The 13,303-nt window shown below is 36.9% G+C and overlaps 1 protein-coding gene across 3 annotated transcripts in view; it reads left to right on the top strand.

The window, feature by feature from the left end:
* Window positions 1-13,303, top strand: part of ITGA8 (integrin subunit alpha 8) — a 118,149-nt gene that overhangs the window by 76,116 nt on the left and 28,730 nt on the right. For all 3 annotated transcript variants that reach the window (XR_006166226.1, XM_042802087.1, XM_032991667.2), the window contains exons 24-27: window positions 415-520; window positions 2,360-2,518; window positions 8,921-9,046; window positions 12,315-12,428. Coding sequence is in view for 2 of the 3 variants with exons in the window: in XM_042802087.1 (XP_042658021.1) it covers window positions 415-520; window positions 2,360-2,518; window positions 8,921-9,046; window positions 12,315-12,428 (505 nt within the window). In the remaining variant the exon portion in view is untranslated. The remainder of the gene's footprint in view (window positions 1-414; window positions 521-2,359; window positions 2,519-8,920; window positions 9,047-12,314; window positions 12,429-13,303) is intronic.

Raw genomic sequence — 13,303 nt, 5'->3', positions numbered from 1 at the left:
GAAGATGCATAACATTAAATATCTACAGGCTTTAAATAGAAATGAGAAAATACGTTTATTTACATATCATTACTCTAGTTTTGTGGATAATGTATTCAGATACCTCATCAGTGAGAATGATGTAAATGCCTGACAGATTGCATTCCGCTCACCAAGAGAGAGTCACTCCCTTGTCTGGAAAGGACCATCCATCAGAGGAAGAATGAAACTAAATGCACACCCTCAGTAGTCTTTAAGGACAGGGTAGTACTTTATGGAAGCATTGTATCGTTCACCTCATCTAATTCTAATGAATGTGCCCAAATAAATGCCCTCAAGGGCTCAGGTTTCTATAGTGGTCTTAATTTTTTTCTAAAGGTAATGTAGCCGATCACTGGTAACAGTTACTGTTTTAACCTGTCTTATATGTTACAGAGTGTCTCACCCCCCAACAATTATTTTGCCACTTCACAACTGGGAACCCAAAGATGAACCTACAAAAGAAGAAGAACTTGGTCCTTTAGTAGAACACATCTATGAGGTAAAAATTGTATATGTTGCCACAGCGCCTCATGCTTCTCCCATTGAGATCCTGATGAACTTGGTTTATTGTCTCTATCTGCACCTAGATAAAGGCACAAAAGTAAATATTCTGACTTGAGCCCATGACCAGAGTTTAATGTGGGAATTCACAACTCCACTATCAATGCATGTTAGTGGAGGAGATACTAGTTTATTCTAGGAATCTCTCTTTGACATTTAAGGGACCTATAAACATTTTGGGTGTTTGACAAGAATTAAAATCGGTGCTTAAAAGCTCATTACAGCCAGTGCCAAATATTTTCAGTGATTTGACTGGTTTCGCATTAAAATCTGTGAGTGTTGTGCACAGGAAAAAGTATATTTCCTTTAACATTTAGCTAACTGAAAAAAAAACCTGTAGACATACATGTAACTTGTTACCTCATTACTCAGAAAATATTCTGTTGAAAATAACTCTTAATGTTTGAAGTATACATATTTCTACCTTGTATTGTTATTGGGTTTTCTCTATGGATGATTCAATTAAAAGAGAAATGTTCAGGTTAGAAAAATGTGCATTGGGTGAACTACATGGAATACAGGCCATCTTTGGAATCTGATGAATGACCTTTATTCTAGGGAATAAAACAGAACGCTTCACATATGGTTATAATTCACAAACTAGCACTCAAGAAAATATAAGCAACTGAGCTTAATCAGCAGTGTAAGATTAGAATTTGCATGACTAATACTAAACTGTAATGAATCAGACTGTAAAATACAAAATTTTATTTGTGAATTCCTCAACACATTTCTCTGAACTGAAAAATCTCTAACAAATCTTCTATCTCAAGCATTTGGGCTGTTTGTGGAACTATATATGTGACTTCAAATGTATTAAAATAGTTACAGTGATTAGTTACAGCGATTAAAGAAACCACATTCATGGTTTATTGATAAAGGCAAAGCATAAAAAAGGCCAAACACCTGCCCAAGAAGAAGATGTAAGATTGAAAGTGAGTTTTATTTGGTTCTAAATAAAGCTCATCAGTGACAAAAATTCTACACATTAAAAAAAAGGAGGTTCTCACATCTCTAGAAACTTTGACTAAATCCCCATGGTGTTCTACTTCTTTAGCTCTCATGCCCAGTGTTAACAGATACCCAAACTTCCAGTGGTCATCAGATATTTTTGAATTGTAAACTGTTGTAAGGAAACTATTTCAATAGCCCAGATTTTAAAATTTCTGTTATTTCTATCTTTACTCATTTTCCCAAAAAAGAATAATGTCCTGGTGTGTTACTTTAAGAAAACGAGCTCCTTTTTTTCTTTTGAGGAAATTTAAATTGAGAAGTATCGAAAATAGAGTTCTTAACCACAAAAACTAGTTTAAACTCTGCTATACCTTCTGTTCCTGCACACTGAAATGTGGTTCTTTTGTGTCCTGAAGTTTCAGCTACTATTTTGAAGTATGTTCTGTTAAGGTTCACTGTATATATTTGTATAGTGTATTTTGCTAGTGTGTTTTCGTTTGGATTTTTTATACTGTTGTAGGTAATCTTAGCTCTTTCATACATAGGAAAAAATGACAAAAGTGATGGATTTCTTGCATACAGACTCAGACAAAAAAAGGTGGTCCTCCCAGGTTTGCCACTGGCTTTGTGACTAACATGGTGAGGTCCTTTTTGCCTACATGCCACATACTCTCCATCAATAAAATTATATTAATAATTTATACATCTTTCCCAAAGTACTTTAAGGCTGTGGACATTAAGAATTTTAAAATGTCCAAGTGGTGGTTGATGTGGGTTTTGTTGTTTACTGACTTGGAAAGTACTGATGATATTTGTTTGACAGCTGCACAATATAGGACCAAGTGCCATCAACAATACTCTTCTCCATGTCGGTTGGCCTGTGTCCAGTCGAGAAGAATTTCTTCTTTATATTCTTCATATTCAGACACACGGACCACTGCACTGTCAGACGAGCTCTCCTATTAATACATTGCAAATAAAGGTAAGTCAGCCCCTTTTATTTCCATCCCTGTCTGCATTCTGCTTCATTTTTTATGCCTACACTTCACAATTGAATGAAGATTTGGGGGAATGTTTCACAATGATTCTGAGATCATTTTCCTGGGTAAGAAGCAAGATATAGATAGTCTATAATGTTTCTAGTGTGACAGTTGTGTTGCATGGTATGCATTTGATGTCTGTACTCTTCTTATCAGAAGAAACTTGTATTTTGATTCAGGATCACACCATTAGATACAAGATATTTTTTTTAATGGACGTTTGCAGGGTTTTCCTTGAGGGTCATTTTTAACATGTCTTTGAACAGATGACACAGAATTTTTCAGTTCTCGTGGGAGCCTGAAAATTCTTGTGTCCTAACGAATACATTAATTCAGAAAGTTATCTGTATAGCAGTGCTTAGCAGATGAACTCCCAAAGGTGACATAAACCTTTGTTATGTCAAGGGGTGCACATAGCTCCTCAGTTGAGTCTGATACAACCTAGCACTAGTTTGTTTATCAAAAGGTCTTACATCTGAACCTGTTAGCACTGGGAAAATCCTTTATAGCACAGTAATGCAGTATCATTAAATTGAAAAATACAAACTTCTCAGAGCTGTATATTTAATAGACAGCGAACAGCCACCAGGTATTGTAGCATTAAGTATTTTTAAAGGATGTAACACAATTTTAGTTTTCTATTCCAATACAACTAATTTACAGCTAATTTGTATGGTGATTTATCTTTTTAGGATCATAGGCTAATTCAGGTTGGAAGAGACCTCGGGAGTACTCTGATCCCACATCCTGCTCAAGCAGGATCAGCTGTGAGATCAGAATAGGTTTTTCAGAACTTTACTTCATCTGGTCTTTAAAACATCCAAGAACACAGACTGCAGAACCTCTCTGGGAAAATTCTGCTGCTTCTTGATTGTTCTTACAGGGAAAAGGTTTTCCCTACATCCAGTCTGAATCTTTCTTGTTTCAGTTTATGCCTATTGCTTGTCATCATCCCACCAGGCACCTCTGTGAAAAGTCTGTCTCCATTTTTGTGATAACCTTCTCCCTCTAACTGCTTTGGTCCCCCCAAAGCTTTCTCATCTCTGGGCTGAACAAGCACTGGTCCCTCAGCCTCTCCCTGCAGGACAAGTGCTCCAGCTCTGAGCATCCCTAGGAGCCCTCCACTGAACTCATTCCAGGTATACTGATCTCTGTCTCCTGCTGAGGCTCCAAAAATGGATGTTGTATCTTCCTGTGGTCTAATGAGTGCTGAGCAGAGGGAAGTAAGCAGTTCCTCAGTGTACTGCCTTTGCTCCTGTTCATACAGCCCAGGATGCTGTTGGCCCTTGCTGCTGAAAGGGCACACTGCTGGCTCACACGCAGCTTAAACCAGGTCTTTTTCTACAGAACTGCTTCTTAGCCAGTCAATCCTCAGCATGTTCTGTTGCTAGGGGCTATTTCCTTACACCAAATACATGATAAGATACATATTTTTGATACTACATAGTATGTATTATGGTTAAGTTCAGCATAGTGTGAGACTGTAATCTGTAAAACGGGAGTCATTTTAGAAGCCCATATATTTTTTACTTGTTTTAAAGTGTTAATGATTTTAATTTTTCAAAGAACATACTTTGTACATCCTATGAACTGAAGCTATCAGCTGGAATGCTGCATGGAATATACTCCAGAATTTGAAGTTTTCATGTATTGCCACTTGATAAAGGATTCAAATAGTCTACAATTATTTTATGGCTAAATCAGTGTTAACTCATAAAAGTTACAACTTTGTCAGCAACGTGAGAGGTTTTTGGTTTTTCTACTTGGAAATGATTCTGTAATTATTTTAATCATACCAGCAAAAACGAAAAAATTCCCCTGACAATTTTTTCACATTACTTCTAGGTATTGTTTGCCGATCAAATTGCTTCCCCTTCCATGGACATAGTTCTTTTATAACAGAGCTGGAGATCTGAGTTTGGAGGAAACACTAACAAGAGGAAGCCTAGTAGCAACCTCCTCAATAAAGTGTTGATATGCCAGTGTATAAAAGCCTGGTTTAAGATGTATGTTTGTGATGGCAGATCCCCCCAGAAGAGCTTGGTTTGGCTCAAAGTCAGAAGATGTAGCTCTACATATTATCCCATCAAAAGCAAGGTATCCAATTTATTAAGCATAACTGATTCCAGACACTTCTGGAGTAAACAACATTTCTGGAGTTTAACCAGTAGCCTGTTAAACATCTTGTGGGGAGAGCTGCATTCCAAATGCTAAAAGTGCTGTACATCTTTTGCATACCAGCAGGGGTCTGAGTTCAATACAGTGGATGAAAGTGGAGATACCTTTCTAGTGAAGGAGATTGCTCACAACCACAGGAGCTAAAGACAAGACTTCATCTTAGAAAGTCATAACTACAATATATACTTAGAAGAATATAGAAAAACTGATGTATACCAAATACTTTATGTCTAGTTTTTTGTGTTTCACCCAGGAAGCCAGAGAGAAATTAGGATTCCGCCCTTTTATTTAGTTTCTCTGGAGGAAGGAAAAGGAAATAAGTGATAGGGAACTGAAGATAGAAGATGGTTCCATTTTATAGCCAAAATACAGCAAGTCTGGAAACAGGCAATTTTTTCTATTAATCTTTTCCACCCTATTTCCACCTATTTTTCAGAAGTGGTGATGAACAAGAAGCTGAGCTGCTGCATTTTTATTTGCAAGCCTACCGTCTCAAAGCCACTGGTCAGATCAGGTTGCAAGTAGTGAAAAGAAGTTCAGCATCCCTGTGCCCTACCCGCTGTGTTCTAAGTTTCAATTAAGAAGCTGAGATGGGAGCATTACTGTCAGGAGGGCAGAGCTACTGAGTAGAATAGTGCCACAGTTCTTAACGAGGTTTTCAGGCAATGTTTGTTGTTTGTTTTTTTTGGTTTTTTTTTAGTTTTTTCAGTTTGCTCTTTCTTCTCCTACTTGATAATGATTGCATCTGTTACATAAACAAGACTAAATTCTTGTGAGGCTTGTGAGAAATCTTCCTGTAATAATGAAATAATGGTCCATCTGTCTTAGCAGAATATGGCTTTAGGTACACAATCATTATTACAAGAATTTAAACATCCTTTCCTAACTTCAGTTTTTCAAAGCACCGAGCAGCATGAATATACAAATCAAGTTTCAAATATGTAATGCTTATCTATTGCTTCAGATGCGAAGAGGATACAGAGACGGCTTCCTTCAGGTTTTGTATAAACAACAGGATGCCTGGCTCAAATTTCCAAATAAGGATAAGGACATTATATGCCTGTCTCCTCTTGGATTTCAGAACCTAGCTCTCTTAGGGTGCTTGGGCATTTCCCCTTTGAAATGTCTTAGATTGTTCAGTTTCAGTCAAAGCAGTATGTTCTTCCCCACTGCTGAATTTCTTGTCTTGCAGACAGGTTTCCTTTGTGCTTTGTTGTTTCTTCCACAGAGATAAATCAAACCTATGTACACATGGGAAGACTCTTATTTAGGGACTTCTCCTTTTCTGTAGCTTATCTTTATCTGAAGGCAGTGAGAGACATGAAAGAATAATAAAATTATGAATCTTGAAAAAGGTACGAAGAAGAGTAAAAGGACTGATCAAAGATATGGAATAGATTCCCTTGCAGAAGAACTCAGTACACCAAGATGCTTCAATCTAGAAAGAGGTGACTATGCACAGATATGAACCGCAAGATCGGAAGTGGTGGGAAGAGCATGGGTGAGGACTGACTGCTCTCTGGCTCTTCCTGCACAGGAATGCAGTATGTTCACTGCACAGGAATTGGAGCATCAAATGAAGCCTGTAGAGCCAGATTCAAAAGGAAGAGGTGGTTCATGGTGATAGGTATTAGATATCTGGAACTTGTTACCAAAGAAAGTAGTGAGGGTTAAAAGTTTACGTGGTTTTAAGAGGTAACAAAATAGAAGTCCAGTGAAGATTAATAAATGAAGCAAAACTTCATGCATATCAGGAAGTCCCTGGGCTGAAAACATTTGGAAGCTGAAAGTTACTAGGAGAGAGCATTTTGTATGAATGCCCTGTTCTTACTCTTCCTTCCACATCTGCTTAAAGGCAGTGTTGATGTGAAGAGGGCTCAGCTAATGGACTTTTGGCCTGAGCCAGTATTCCTGACAAGTTGGATGGCTTTTCTCCCAGACTGATGGCAGAAAGTAGTTTTATGGAGCCTGTGTCTGTAAATACCAGAAGTATAGGCAGTGGTTTCCAACTATGATAGACAATACAGGGTGACACACGTGGTGCATGCTCAGTAGCTGAGCACTGTAGTACCGTGAGTGAGGCATCTGTCAGAGAAGCAGTGAAATAGCAGCTAAAATATACCACATGGTTAAGGTACATCTACTAACATGGCTGGCAGGAGCTAAACTCTTCAAGAAGCAGTGTCTCCTTATGCTGCCAGGCTGCTATTACTGTGCCTAAGTCCTGGTCTGCAGACAAAGTAATACCATTTAATGCTTTGCTCTTGAATGGTCACTGACACCTCTTTTATAACAACTTTTACACAAAGTCCTCTTCCAGAACATTTTCGATAGAGTTACTCATTGCAGCAAAGGGTGTTGCCTGGCTAGAAAAATAGGAAAACTAAACTGGGTTTTGAAATAAGAAATGAAGAAATGGAGATCTGGAAATCTGCTGAAGGTGACAGGGCTCAAGAGAAGAAAGCAGTACATCTTTCCCTGGTGGGGAAACCAAAACAGTCCATTGTAGTTTAAGAGAGGGAGCAAGAATCCATTTAAAATATGGTATGGTGTGCCAAATATGTGGCTTATAAAATAGCTGTAGAGACAGAGTTGTACAATTCCATGCTACTGGCTCAAGAATAATAAAATACCATCTTTATCCTGAACATCTAGGCCACTGGAGAAATTCTGCCATTAAATTGTTGCAGGAGACATGTATGTTTTCTCTTAATCAGAGAGAGATGTTTTCAAACCTTTGCTGTAATAATTCACTACTGAAGATGCGAACACTCTAGACCTATAAAAAAAATAAGTAAATATAAAAATCACCTAATATTCAAGTGGATCTAATATATATCAGTTATGATCGTATATTGAGGACTTTTTCAAAGGCATGTCATATTGTGGTTTTTTTAATTTGTCATCATTAAAGAAGCCTGCAAGTGCTGGTAAAAGAATCCTGGAAAGAGAATTCCCACATGTTATCACATTGAGAAGGAGAGATTTACTAGCTATTTAACTGTTCCCTTATTGCAAAAAAGCCAATGTTAACCTAATTAGGCAACATTAAAAAAAAAAATCTTATTTTTGCTTGAGGGGTTTTCATCAGTTAATAAATTATAGTGTGTTTCACTTTGTAGGATGCTTTTGACTGAAGATCTCAAAGTTGTAACAGTTCCTTCTTTAGCCTCATAATTTAAGCAGATGAATAGTACAACTTTTCCAAATCTAGTACTACACAGCATCAGTGTGGAAGGTTTTGTATGTTTATTGCTATTCTCTTCCCTTTAGTGCTACAACATTTCTTACAATTATAAACATTTTCTTTAGGAATTCAAGATATTTTGTGTTCAGAGGTTAAATGGACTGATAAGATGGGTTTGATGTAGCTCTTTATAATCTGGTGCCCTTAAAGAATAATCTTGTGTATGTTTAGGTGAGTTCCTGTTGAGACCTTATCGCAAACTTCCACATATATTTTATTTTGATTTTACATGATTATACTGTCATTAATTAGAATTCTTTCCTTCTGTAGCAATTGGGATCCCAGGTATTCTTGAAAAAAGCCATCAATGATCTTTGTAGAAATTAAAGACAAACTGCCAGCAATAAAAACAGGTTTTAGTCAGAGAATAAAAATCTGGATAAAGTTGAAGAGAATGCATTTTCATATGAGATTAAAAATAAACAAACTATTGCATTATACAGAGCTGAGTTGTTACCAAAAGAAATCTGCAACAAATAATGATCAAAAGTTGTGTTCCCAGAATTCAGATTGCCTTTTGTTTTTCTTTTACTCTCTAAAGCTGGTGAAATCATTATATTTCAATTTGCAGATTCTGGTATGGACAAATGACCAGATTTCCGTGCAGCAACTTTGAAATTATCCTGCTATAGAGATCAGAATCTGGCCCCAATAGTATAACAAGATTAAGTACAGCAACAAAATTGACACCAGTAAAAAGTGGTAAAAAACTGTTATCTACTGTAATTCCTATAACTGGGCAATATCTTGCTGTGCTATTACGCATCATGTTCCTTGCTGAAGACAGTATATTCTCATGGCCGTGCTGTTAAATTGAAAAAACTGTTAATCCAAAATTCAGGATCTCTTAGAAGAGAACAAATCTGTTACAGTCATTGTATGAGTATGTCATTACCATTCACATTTTTTCTCTTTGCAGTTTGCTATTCCACAAGACACTCCTGAACTTGCTGCTTTTTTGTATAATTCCACAATTTCTCATTACATCAGGAGAAGGGATGTCACAGTAGCAGAACCTCACAGGAAAAACTCTGCAAAAATATTGGTGAGCTATCTAAAAACTATAAACTGGGATTATGCATCCAGTGTATCAAGATGGCTGTTGGTGACTGCAGCTTATTTGCAAACTGAAATATTTTTCTAAGTGATTTTTAACTTCTCAGTTTAAAATATTGCTTATTACATGTCACTATGCCACAGGTTAGCAATTTTGTTTGACAGATTTTTACATAAAAGATCATGCATGCCAAATTCCTGTCTGTCTTCTGGCTGTTTGCAGACCTCTGTGGTCATGCAATGGCACACTTACCACGAGGACTTACAGCACAGATTTAGAGAATGGGCCTCTCTTCCACAAATTAAATTTCAGATTCTGGCTCCTGAAAGGTAGGTCTCTGCTTCTTAACTTGACTCAAAGTACGATGGCTCTTTCATAAAAGGTAGCTCACACCCAAATTAACATTTTTGTGAAAAGTAATAGCTCTGACATACAAATACTTTGGAGTATATTTGTTCCCCACAATAAGTACTTATATACACATGGAAGGGTAAGACTCTGTCCCTTTACAGTACCACAAGCAAGACAAATGGGACAAGTCACTGTATTTTTAACATTCCAGACAATGCTGGAGCAAGAGCAAAGATCTGTCTCCCAGGAAAGTAGTTCTGCTTAGTCAGTCTGGTATCAGCATATTTGGACTTGGCTATATTTTCGGAAGGTTGGGCTTTTTTCCATTCCTGCATTCAGTGTCCCATCTTTAGCATACTTCAACATTGTAAGTATCAGATTCCCTTGCCTAGAAGATGTGTTCAGACATGGTGACCTTGAGGTCAGTTGTACGATTCATGCAGTCAGTGCTTTCTATTTCTTTTTATGGATCTTGGGCAGAGTTCCATGCTGTCCAGTCTCTTATTAAGCTGTTTACTGCAAGCTCATGTTTGAATTCCTTGACATCACTATAATTGGGTAGGAAGAACCTCACAGACCTAAGTATTCTGGAGTAATTGAATAATTATGCTGCTCTGAGAGTTAGTTTGGCAATTTTTGTAACAGGAAGAAGATAGAATCTGAAAGTAATGAATACCATAATGTTTCTAAGAACAAAATCACAGATGAACCCATTTTAAACAATAATCACTGTTGATTCCTGTGTAATTCTTTCAACGTCATACCCTGGGAAGAATCTGATTCCACTGGGGCTGAAGGAAAAATGCCTGGGCTTTCAAAGACATACCAATCAATACCACAGAATGCTTAATCCATTCTTCAGTAATACCGTATCAGTTACCTTTCTCAGTGATTAGGCTCATATGCTGCCAACACAGAAATTACTATAGCCACTGAAAGTGATTAATGTTCTTAAGTATGTACTGTGTCTGCATCTTAAAATATGAAGCAGAGATTTTTCAGCTGCTTAATGTAGACAGATAGTACTTAGCGGAGTACTTTTGGCACTGTGATGAGCTGTCTTCTAGTACAATATGCTTCTGATAAGCACAAATCAGGGTAGGAGTTGGTACGGTGCTTACCACTGGATATATAGCAGGACTTTTCCAGGATGGTCATAGAAAAGCGGTTTATCATTTGTTCAATTAGAAAGGTCTCCAAATTCTGTGTGCCTTCAGCATTGCATACTAAAGATCCAGGAGTATACATGGAAAGGGAATGTTGCTGTGGAAGGTGACTGATTGTCCAAAGGTAATTCTTTGTTAAAATTTGTGTTTTCTTTGTCAGAAATTTTAAGTTATTTTTATTTTCATCAAAGCATTTTCACAGAGAGGAAAAAGGTTCTGAGAACCTCTTGTTCTATTTATTTAAATGTTTATTAAACATTTAGTTTCTCTTCCATTAGCTCTAATGTTACATTGTTCTGAAAATCACTACAGGCTGAATGCATTACTAAGAAAAATAGAAATATGTGTTCAGGTCCTAAAATGTCAGCCAAAAGTAGACTTTTTTGCATACTAATGAATTATTTTAATACGTGGTTTTGGCCACTGTGATTAATGAAAACAGCTCTCCTCCTTCCTGCAAGATAAATAAATCTGGTTGGAGGATGTTTAAATATGAAAAGCCAAATAAACAGATACTTTGAAATATTAGTTTCAAAAAAAAAAAAAGGTTTATAGTTGTAATTTCTAGGGTTTACAGTTTCATTTTCAGGCAGATTTAGAAAACAGTGTTTAAGCATACAGCTTCTACTTAACTTGTGGTAAGATAGAGATTTGAGGGGAAAGCTGCCTATAGAGGTACAGGATTCCTTAAGGGTGTTTACAAATCTGTTACATACATCATCATCTCATTTTCTGAAGTATGGGCTTTGGTCATGCAACCAGTCTCGCGCTCCTGAAGGAATATGCTTGTGAAAACCTAGCTTTGGTTTTGAGGTCACAAGACCTTGTGTCATGAGTGTCAATAAAGCATCTGTAAGGGAAGGATTCTCTGCTTTGTTATAAAAATACGAATCAAAACTCCAGCCTTCCTGCTGAATCAAACCAAAACTTTTCAGGTAAAACCCATTTGTATATATAAACGTATACATTTTTTTACACACACTTTTTAAAAACATTTTTCTATGAGATCTTTCTTCTTTTCTACACCTCAAACCACCACATAATTTCTGTGGTTACCCCATGAGACTCTGTTCATCCCCTTCAGTGGCTTCTAGTCAGCTTTTAACCTTTTTCATGACATTGTTCTGTCAGACTTTAGAGTATATAGTTTTAAGTTGCATTGCTTGACTTTTGTCTTCAACCCTGTGTATGAGCCAGAATCACTGCTCGTCAAGAATGTTTCATGGACAACAAGTTTCAAGTAGAGCAACTAATGAATCTCATCAAATGTTCTGGCTGCTGTAATGTAAACATCAGTAAGAAAACCAGGAGAATCAGAATAGGGGAAAGATTTAGGAACATAAATAAAGATTTCAGGAATAGAGAACAGGAAAAAAAAAAAGTGTTGAAATCACAAAATGACTGATAGATGAAGGCAAAGCACATGCTTCAAAGGACTGATAAGTACCTGGACATTTTAAGAGTTCTTCGGAGTAGATACTGTTGAAAATTATTACTTTTATTTTCATTACTACAGGTAGGTGGTTGTATTCATTGGTGATGCAAAAAGAATCTCCCCCTTGGTTTATAGTTCTCATAATGACTCATGGGATAACCCATGTATATTAGATGAAATTACTGATTTCAGACTACTTGGCTTTTTAAGGGAAAGTTGATTTGTTTTGCTAATTTATAGCATTTTAAAATTATTATATACGTTTTTAAAGCATAGGTATGACTTCCCTTTATTTTGTACACAGAACTGTACGAATGTGAAGTGTATCCTAATTTCCTGCACTGTGGGACAACTGGAAAGAGGAAAGAGTGCAGCACTAAAAATCAGGTCCCGGCTATGGGCCCAAACATTCCTGGAGGTAATGCACGCAAAAATCTCTTTCTGTACACAAAGACCCCTGTATCTTTTATTTGACCAGATACCTAAGAATACAAATGTTGAAATTAAATGGTCCAAATGCTAATCCTATTCGTTATCACTTTCTTTGAAGGTAACATCACACTGGTTCCTGTTCAGGTTGCATGCATACTGCTTACTTTTCCTTTTCTCACCGTCACTCCCTCTCAAATTAATGTCATGGATCTTACCTGAAAATTACAAGATTAATTTTAAACACCTTTACTGATTCTGTTTCTGCTTTCCTGGGCTAGCCCAATTCAATAATCTCTTAACTCTCCATGATGTGCTCTGCATTCATCACGTCTTTCCCAATGAAGGGTTTTTCTTGGAGCCAGACAGTATATGGTGTACACTGTTTCCATCTTAAAAATTCATTGTTATTCACTCTCTGTTAATTTAGGGAAGAGTAATATCAAGCTCTTATTACATACAACACATGCAGTGATAATCTGTGTTCAGACCGTGGAAAAAAGTGAACTTCTTGTTGCAAATTCTTGCATTTCCAACTTCATCTGCTCTCAGAATTGTATTTACACAGAATAAGGCAGAGCTGTTACCTCACAGCTGGCCATGTGTCTGTAGTACTATGTGGTTGTCAAATCTTGGACACTGGGCAGTACACTGAGAAATTTGTAATTTGGTTTGCTGTTACTAAGAAATACCTGCAGATCAAACTGATTATCACCTTCCTTCTTCAAAAAATACAGAATTCTCCAGTATTTCTGCCTGGAATGCAAGAACCTTCCTGTGTTCCCCTTAGCTGTAGGAGAAGAATGATTTATTGCCACAGTACCTCCTACCCTAGCAAGATAAGAACTAAGGCTCTTCAGCTTG

The sequence above is a fragment of the Tyto alba genome, unplaced genomic scaffold (genome assembly GCF_018691265.1).
Source record: "Tyto alba isolate M040663 unplaced genomic scaffold, T.alba_DEE_v4.0 Super-Scaffold_38, whole genome shotgun sequence".
NCBI classification, from domain to species: Eukaryota; Metazoa; Chordata; class Aves; order Strigiformes; family Tytonidae; genus Tyto; species Tyto alba.
This window is presented reverse-complemented; position numbering and strand designations above follow the sequence as displayed.